This window comes from Lipophrys pholis (assembly GCF_963383615.2).
Source record: "Lipophrys pholis genome assembly, chromosome: 21".
Classification (NCBI taxonomy): Eukaryota; Metazoa; Chordata; class Actinopteri; order Blenniiformes; family Blenniidae; genus Lipophrys; species Lipophrys pholis.
The window spans coordinates 24,103,808-24,113,807 of NC_137649.1; the positions used below are offsets into that span (position 1 = coordinate 24,103,808).

Genomic DNA, 10,000 nt, shown 5'->3' on the forward strand with positions numbered 1-10,000 from the left:
TGACGCGACACTTAAACATGTTAAAGAGCCTCTAGATCATCTGGCAGCCGAGGAGACGGAGAGAAAAGAATCAATAAAGACTCATCTGTTTCCTCTCTAATCCATAGTGTGTGTGTGTGTGTGTGTGTGTGTGTGTGTGTGTGTGTGTGTGTGTGTGTGTGTGTGTGTGTGTGTGTGTGTGTGTGTGTGTGTGTGTGTGTGTGTGTGTGTGTGTGTGTGTGTGTGTGTGTGTGTGTGTGTGTGTGTGTGTGTGTGTGTGTGTCAAATGTAGTATTTCTATCTCGGGGTACCCAGTTATGCAGAGTACTTTAGTACAATTATTGATATAAAATACCACAAGTAATCAAAATAAATTACAGTTACATTACTGTGAGCAAAGAGTATTTTGGGTTGTTGTACTTCTGAGTAATCTGACTCATGTGCAGTTACAATACACACAAAAGATTACTGTTAAAAATACTCATATACTGTAGATTACTGTAACTAGTTTTAGTTTTTATAAATATGAAACACAAAACAATAAAAACACAAGGCGGGGTTTGGTTAGAGGCGGGGTTTGGTTAGCGGCGGGGTTTGGTTAGAGGCGGGGTTTGGTTAGAGGCGGGGTTTGGTTAGCGGCGGGGTTTGGTTAGAGGCGGGGTTTGGTTAGCGGCGGGGTTTGGTTAGAGGCGGGGTTTGGTTAGAGGCGGGGTTTGGTTAGCGGCGGGGTTTGGTTAGCGGCGGATCTGCAGCGTTACTTTTAGTGAAACTTCGTTATTCCGTTTCCTCCCAAAAGAAAACGGTGTACGGAGCGAACGTGGTCGTCTTCGAGGGAATCCTGGCCTTCGCCAACAAGGAGCTGCTCAAGGTAAAAACATTCAACTTCCTCAACTCGTTTCTGAAAAGAACTTCAGTACGAAGCAACACGGTACAATATACTGCAACACGGTACAATATACTGCAACACGGTACAATATACTGCAACACGGTACAATATACTGCAACACTGTTCAATATACTGCAACACTGTACAATATACTGCAACACTGTTCAATATACTGCAACACTGTTCAATATACTGCAACACTGTACAATATACTGCAACACTGTATAATATACTGCAACACTGTACGATATACTGCAACACTGTACGATATACTGCAACACTGTACGATATACTGTAACACTGTACGATATACTGCAACACTGTACGATATACTGCAACACTACACGATATACTGCAACACTGTACGATATACTGCAACACTATACGATATACTGCAACACTGTACGATACACAATATACTGCAACACTATACGATATACTGCAACACTATACGATATACTGCAACACTGTACGATATACGATATACTGCAACACTATACGATATACTGCAACACTACGATACACAATATACTGCAACACTATACGATACACTGCAACACTATACGATATACTGCAACACTGTACCATATACTGCAACACTGTACGATATACTGCAACACTATACGATATACTGCAACACTATACGATATACTGCAACACTGTACAATATACTGCAACACTGTTCAATATACTGCAACACTGTACGATATACTGCAACACTATACGATATACTGCAACACTGTTCAATATACTGCAACACTATACGATATACTGCAACATTATACGATATACTGCAACACTGTACGATATACTGCAACACTATACGATATACTGCAACACTGTACAATATACTGCAACACTATACGATATACTGCAACATTATATGATATACTGCAACACTGTTCAATATACTGCAACACTACACGATATACTGCAACACTGTACGATATACTGCAACACTACACGATATACTGCAACACTACACGGTATACTGCAACACTGTACGATATACTGCAACACTATACGATATACTGCAACACTGTACGATATACTGCAACACTGTACGATATACTGCAACACTATACGATATACTGCAACACTGTTCGATATACTGCAACACTATACGATATACTGCAACACTGTACAATATACTGCAACACTATACGATATACTGCAACATTATACGATATACTGCAACACTGTTCAATATACTGCAACGCTACACGATATACTGCAACACTGTACTATATACTGCAACACTACACGATATACTGCAACACTACACGATATACTGCAACACTATACGATATACTGCAACACGACACGATATACTGCAACACTGTACGATATACTGCAACACTGTACAATATACTGCAACACTACACGATATACTGCAACACTACACGATATACTGCAACGCTACACGATATACTGCAACACTGTGCGATATACTGCAACACTATACGATATACTGCAACGCTGCATGATATCCTTTCACCGAGACGTTTCTCTGTAATCGTCGACGGTGTTGCTTAAGCCCCGTTTCCATGACAACGCTTCAAGTGAAACATTTTGGGTTTACGTTTCAGAAAAGTTTCCCATTTTCTTGAACTTCCTCAGTTGCGTCTGAGAAACTTCCTGTTTTGATCCGTTAAATTGGGGAGAAATTATCGTAATTTCCAGAATATAAGTCGCATCTTTCAAAAAGTCAGAAGCAGCAAGATAAAATAAAAAGTTTGACTCATCGTCGAGTATAAAGTCTGTTTTTATTCCACTTCCACTTTCCCAGTCTGAACTGGGAATTCCCAGACTGGTGGAACTTTGGCACGGTGCGTTCCAGTTGTCTTCCAACTCGGGCGAAGTTTTACCTCAACGTGACTTTAAACCGTCAGCTGGAGTTCAAACTACGGACGCGGATCACATTCACATGAGAAAACTACAAAGTACGTTTTTTCTGAATTAATGAGATAATTATCTCATCATTATGAGATAATTATCTCATTGATTATGAGAAAAATACTAATTATAAAAAAAAACTAATGACTTTATTTTTCTGAATTTGTGAGATAATAGTTTGATTATTTGTTCATGTGAATGCAATAAACTTCCGTACAAGTTTGAACGATTACGCTGTAAATTTCAGCGAGTATTTGAGCGGGTAGAAGAGTTGTACGTGTTACGCTAACTCGTCCCTCGTCACTCGTCACACGTCCCTCGTCCCACGTCACTCGTCCCACGTCACTCTTCCCTCGTCACTCTTCCCTCGTCCCACGTCCCTCGTCCCACGTCACTCTTCCCTCGTCCCACGTCACTCGTCCCACGTCACTCGTCCCACGTCACTCTTCCCTCGTCCCACGTCACTCTTCCCTCGTCCCACGTCCCTCGTCCCACGTCACTCTTCACTCGTCACTCTTCCCTCGTCCCACGTCCCTCGTCCCACGTCACTCGTCCCACGTCACTCTTCCCTCGTCCCACGTCACTCTTCACTCGTCACTCTTCCCTCGTCCCACGTCCCTCGTCCCACGTCACTCTTCCCTCGTCCCACGTCACTCGTCCCTCGTCCCACGTCACTCGTCCCTCGTCACTCGGGACCTTTGAAGTAATTGTCTTTCTTTGTAGTTGTCTGAGGTCAAACCAGGAAGTGTGACCGAATCGTAGGACGATGAAACGTCCCCAGTAACGTCTCGGTTTCCTCCCGACCCGCCAGCTGCTGGACATGAAAGTGTTCGTGGACTCGGATTCCGACATCCGCCTCGTGCGGCGGCTGAAGAGGGACGTTTCCCAGCGCGGGCGGGACATCGACGGCATCATCAAGCAGTACAACAAGTTCGTCAAGCCGGCGTTCGAGCAGTTCATCGAGCCCACGGTGCAGATCGCGGACATCGTGGTTCCCAGAGGTCAGTGGGAATCCGGCTCCCGGCGGAACGTCACGCGAGCTGAGCCAGCGTTTAGTTAAACCGTAGATGGAGTTTAGCTAAACCTGAGTCAGGGTTGAGTTGGACCAGAGCGGGAGTTTAGCTAATCAAGACTGAGAATCTCTGGATGAGGTTGTTAAAGACGTCTGACGCGTCTCTTTGGTTCCAGGAGGAGAAAACTTCGTCGCTCTGGATTTAATCGTTCAACATGTTCACAGTCAGCTGGAGAAGGTAAACACTCCGATACCTTCAGCTCCGATTCCTCGGCTCCGTTCAGCCCGACGAGATCCGTTTGTGTGAGAAGGGCTGCCGCGGCTAGCAGCGGCGAGCAGCGGCTAGCAGCGGTTCATAAGTAGCATTAGGGATCAAAAAGCAGGAGTCTTATAGTCTGAGGTTTACGGTAATCATTAATCTGCCCATTTCTGTCGTTCTTCTCACTTTTATTGCGTATATTGTGTTGTAGAATCTAAAATGAACTAGTTTGTAAAAGTTGACCTACTTTACTTTCTTTTCTTTACAGTGAAAAAAATCAGTCTGGGACTTTTTTAAGTTCAGTTACACTTTAGACGGAGTTTAGTTTAGTTTAGTCTTTGGATGTTTTCAGGCTTTTCTGAAGGTTTTCTTACTGTGTGTGTGTGTGTGTGTGTGTGTGTGTGTGTGTGTGTGTGTGTGTGTGTGTGTGTGTGTGTGTGTGTGTGTGTGTGTGTGTTACCCCCCCCCCCCCCCCCAACCGCCTGGATGAATGCTGTGTAACCATTCCAGCGTGAGATCACTGTGAGGTACGAGTGTCTCCACCTTCTTCTTCCCTCCACCTACTTCTCTACAGAAAACTGAGCTGTTAGCATTAGCATTAGCTTCCATCAAAGCTGGTCGAGAACGCAGCTAATGCTAATGCTAAGAGTCAGGATGTGGGTCTGGTTCAGACCAACTTGAGTTAAATGTGAGTTGAACCGTGTTTAGAGAAGATTAGCGCGCGTGCTTCTGATAAAGTGCTAACTGATCTTGAGCATTAACATAAAGTCACATTTGCTCTCTGGAGACGTAAATCATCATTCTAATGCTTATTGTTTCTCAGTGGGCTCTGTTACAGGTGAACACCTCGCTCGCCCCGCCCACTGTTAGCTTTAGCCTTTAGCCTCGTCTTGGGTCACTAGCGGCTCTGGACTTGCTAACGCTAACCTTTCTCTCTCTCTGTATCTTTAAACTCGTCACTCGTTCCTCCAGAGGAAGCTACGTTGGGACATGTGAGGCTTACGAAGCACGCTAGCTGTTTTTCCGCTCATTGAAATATACTGCTCATATTTTAACTGTTAGCGGTTAGCTTGTTGATGCTGTGGTGTCGTTTTGTGTGCTCAGACCAAAGCATGCTAACTCTGCAGTAAAACAGCTCTTTAGTATCACTAGCATGTGTTAGCATTACCTTGTCCAGCTTCTTTTGCTGTGTTATGCTAATCATGCTCATCATGCTAATATCCGTGTGGCCAGACGCGAGCATGCTTTTGGTGTTTTAGCAAAAGAGCTAGCAGTATTTATGTTGTTGCTATTTAGCATCGTTAGCATGTGTTTGGACTTTAAAATGTGATTTGGTTAGCAATGTTAGCATGTTCAGCTACTTTTTTAATTTAGCTTGTTTAGCTCAAATATAGCACAACTTCTAGCTTGTGTTTGTATCACATTCGCTCATTTTGAACACGTTTATTCCAGATGTTTCACTGTGTGGAGATGTGCGCTTTGAATTGTGTGTTAGTTAGCGATGTTAGCATGTGCAGCTACTTTGCTCATTTTAGTAAAATGGCGGAAAAAAGGCATTTCTATTCAAACAAACTGGAAAAAAAGAAACTGTTAGCATTAGCCTGCAGCTACAGTGGTGGGAAGATGTTATTCTAACAGTGTGTGTGTGTGTGTGTGTGTGTGTGTGTGTGTGTGTGTGTGGGTGTGGGTGTGTGTGTGTGTGTGTGTATGTTCTCCAGATCGGCGCTGGCTTCAGCTCATCAGGTTCAGCCGTTACCAAAAACACTGAGCGTGATGGAGAGAACGCCACAAGTCCACGGCATGCACACCATCATCAGGTACACACACACACCATCATCAGGTACGCACACACACCATCATCAGGTACACACACACACCATCATCAGGTACACACACACACCATCATCAGGTACACACACACACACACACACCATCATCAGGTACACACACACACCATCATCAGGTACACACACACTATCATCAGGTACACACACACTATCATCAGGTACACACACATCATCATCAGGTACACACACACACCATCATCAGGTACACACACACCATCATCAGGTACACACACACACCATCATCAGGTACACACACACCATCATCAGGTACACACACACTATCATCAGGTACACACACACCATCATCAGGTACACACACACCATCATCAGGTACACACACACACTATCATCAGGTACACACACACTATCATCAGGTACACACACACCATCATCAGGTACACACACACTATCATCAGGTACACACACACCATCATCAGGTACACACACACTATCATCAGGTACACACACACACCATCATCAGGTACACACACACACCATCATCAGGTACACACACACCATCATCAGGTACACACACACCATCATCAGGTACACACACACTATCATCAGGTACACACACACCATCATCAGGTACACACACACACCATCATCAGGTACACACACACACCATCATCAGGTACACACACACTATCATCAGGTACACACACACTATCATCAGGTACACACATCATCATCATCAGGTACACACATCATCATCATCAGGTACACACACACCATCATCAGGTACACACACACACACACCATCATCAGGTCTACACACACACACACACACACACACACACACACACACACACACACACACCATCATCAGGTACACACACACATCATCAGGTACACACACACACCATCATCAGGTACACACACACACCATCATCAGGTACACACACACACACCATCATCAGGTACACACACACACACACACCATCATCAGGTACACACACACACACACACACACACACCATCATCAGGTACACACACACACTATCATCAGGTACACACACCATCATCAGGTACACACACACACCATCATCAGGTACACACACACACCATCATCAGGTACACACACACACTATCATTATGTACACACACGCTATCATTGGTTACACACACACACACACACCGCTTGAAGGTATCCAGTGTATTTCCATGTGTGTTGACCTCTGCCTCTGTGTGTGTGTGTGTGTGTGTGTGTGTGTGTGTGTGTGTGTGTGTGTGTGTGTGTGTGTGTGTGTGTGTGTGTGTGTGTGTGTGTGTGTGTGTGTGTGTGTGTGTGTGTGTGTGTGTGTGTGTGTGTGTGTAGGAACAAGGAGACGAACCGAGACGAGTTCATCTTCTACTCCAAGCGTCTGATGCGGCTGCTGATCGAACACGCTCTGTCCTTCCTGCCGCTGCAGGTCAGGCCGCCGCCGCCGCCGCTTCTCTTTCTCTGGACGTTTGTTTGTGTCTCTTTCATCGTGTCTCAATCGTCTGCAGACGGTCTCCGTGGAGACGCCTCAGGGCGGAGTCTATGAAGGCCGGAGGCTGAGCGGGAAACGGGTACGTCTGCGAGAAGTTTTAATACGTTTCCATGACGATGCGTTAAAGTGAAAACGCTTCTTTTTCACGTTTTTCAGCAGAAAACGTAGTTTTTACTTTCCGTTTCAGATGTTTTGTTTTTCTCAGGTGCTACGAAATGTGTAAAAATAATTTGATGTTTTTCAGTTTTTAAAAAATAGAACATAAGTTGCATCTTTCAAAAAGTCGCCAGACAAGTTTTAAAACATTTAACTTATTTTCTCAGGAACAAGGAACAAAGTGATTTTAATGTGATTGCATGTTTTGTGGATGTGGTCTTTTAATTTAGCGTTTCCACTAGAGACGGTTGCCGTGGCGATGGCGTTTTGTCCAGTGAGACGGAGAACGTTTGTGTGTTTCAGGTCACTGGAGTTTCCATCCTGAGGGCAGGCGAGACGATGGAACAAGCTCTGATGGCCGTTTGTAAAGACATCCGCCTCGGGAAGATCCTCATCCAGACCAACCACCACACTGGAGAACCCGAGGTAGTGGCTCCGCCAGCGGCTCAGCTAACGGCTCCGCTAACGGCTCCGCCAGCGGCTCAGCTAACGGCTCCGCTAACGGCTCTGCCAGCGGCTCAGCTAACGGCTCCGCTAACGGCTCAGCTAACGGCTCCGCCAGCGGCTCAGCTAACGGCTCAGCTAATGGCTCAGCTAACGGCTCCGCCAGCGGCTCAGCTAACGGCTCTGCCAGCGGCTCAGCTAACGGCTCCGCCAGTGGCTCCGCCAGCGGCTCAGCTAACGGCTAAGCTAACGGCTCCTCCAGCGGCTCAACTAATGGCTAAGCTAACGGCTCCACCAGCGGCTCAGCTAACGGCTAAGCTAGTGGCTCAGCTAACGGCTAAGCTAACGGCTCCGCCAGCGGCTCAGCTAACGGCTCCGCCAGCGGCTCAGCTAACGGCTCCGCCAGCAGCTCAGCTAACAACTAGGCTAGTGGCTCAGCTAACGGCTAAGCTAACGGCTCCTCCAGCGGCTCAGCTAATGGCTAAGCTAACGGCTCCACCAGCGGCTCAGCTAACGGCTAAGCTAGTGGCTCAGCTAACGGCTAAGCTAACGGCTCCGCCAGCGGCTCAGCTAACGGCTCCGCCAGCAGCTCAGCTAACAACTGGGCTAGTGGCTCAGCTAACGGCTAAGCTAACGGCTCCGCCAGCGGCTCAGCTAACGGCTCCGCCAGCAGCTCAGCTAACAACTGGGCTAGTGGCTCAGCTAACGGCTAAGTTAACGGCTCCGCCAGCGGCTCAGCTAACAACTGGGCTAGTGGCTGGTCCCCGCTGGAATGTTAAGACTGGTATATACAACTGTGTCTACAGTACATCGGACAGTGCATATCTGTTTGTGTACCCTGTGTACCCTGTGTACCCTGTGTGTGTCCTCAGCTTCACTACCTCCGTCTGCCTAAAGACATCAGCGAGGACTACGTCATCCTGATGGACAGCACCGTGTCCACCGGCGCCGCAGCCCTCATGGCCGTCAGAGTTCTGCTGGTGGGAAGACGCAGACTTCACCTTGTCATCAAACACATTAACCTTTTTATCAGAGTTACCGATAGCGGTACCGTGGTGCTCGGAAGAACTCTGTGATACAACCTGACAAGTACTACGGTACGCCAGCAGCAGGTAGAGAGGACCAGCGACGGGGCGTTTTGGAGATTCTTTAATATTTAACGACAAGAGGAAGACGGACTGTAAATTATGTTCGTACAAAATATGTAGAGGAGGACGATAGTTCGTACGAAGTATCGAGAGTATGGTGAGGCTGTCGGGCGCGACGCAGAGGCTCTGGGTATTATTTACTTATGGAGTATGAGTTAGTACTCGTATCAGTACTCGGTGAAGATTTCATAGTATTCTGAAATAGTGTACATACAAATGTCGCTTGTCTTCACTTGAAACCGTTACCATGGAAACGGGGTCTTCCAGTCTGTAACACACACACACACACACACACACACACACATCTCACTACACACTCTTTTCCTCTCCGGTGTTTCGCCTCGGCGGCTGAAGGACCACGACGTAGCGGAGGATAAGATCTTCCTGCTGTCGCTGCTCATGGCGGAGATGGGCGTCCACTCGGTGGCGTACGCCTTCCCTAAAGTCCGCATCATCACCACGGCGGTGGACAAAGAGGTCAACGAGCAGTTCCACATCATCCCGGGCATCGGTGAGGATCAAAGAGCAAAACAAACCAGAAACAACTAAACCATAAACAACTAAACCATAAACAACTAAACCATAAACAACTAAACCATAAACAACTAAACCATAAACAACTAAAGAACCAAATTAAGAAAGATGAAGAAATGAGACTCAGACTAGTTATTTACTAGTTTCAATCAGACTAGTTATTTACTAGTTTCAAGCAGACTAGTTATTTACTAGTTTCAATCAGACTAGTTGTTACTAGTTTCAATCAGACTAGTTATTACTAGTTTCAATCAGACTAGTTATTTACTAGTTTCAAGCAGACTAGTTATTACTAGTTTCAATCAGACTAGTTATTTACTAGTTTCAAGCAGACTAGTTATTTACTAGTTTCAATCAGTCAGAC

The 10,000-nt window shown here is 46.0% G+C and overlaps 1 protein-coding gene across 2 annotated transcripts in view; it reads left to right on the plus strand.

Moving 5' to 3' along the window:
* Positions 1–10,000, plus strand: part of LOC308126362 (uridine-cytidine kinase-like 1) — an 18,589-nt gene that overhangs the window by 7,749 nt on the left and 840 nt on the right. The window contains exons 5-14 of one of the 2 annotated variants that reach the window (XM_080490700.1): positions 776–847; positions 3,573–3,762; positions 3,950–4,011; positions 5,005–5,024; positions 5,751–5,849; positions 7,198–7,291; positions 7,371–7,433; positions 7,814–7,936; positions 8,827–8,934; positions 9,457–9,613. In XM_080490700.1, coding sequence (XP_080346826.1) covers positions 776–847; positions 3,573–3,762; positions 3,950–4,011; positions 5,005–5,024; positions 5,751–5,849; positions 7,198–7,291; positions 7,371–7,433; positions 7,814–7,936; positions 8,827–8,934; positions 9,457–9,613 — 988 coding nt within the window. Of the gene's footprint in view, positions 1–775; positions 848–3,572; positions 3,763–3,949; positions 4,012–4,542; positions 4,560–5,004; positions 5,025–5,750; positions 5,850–7,197; positions 7,292–7,370; positions 7,434–7,813; positions 7,937–8,826; positions 8,935–9,456; positions 9,614–10,000 lie in introns of both variants that reach the window. The other variant, XM_080490701.1, reaches the window with a different exon arrangement.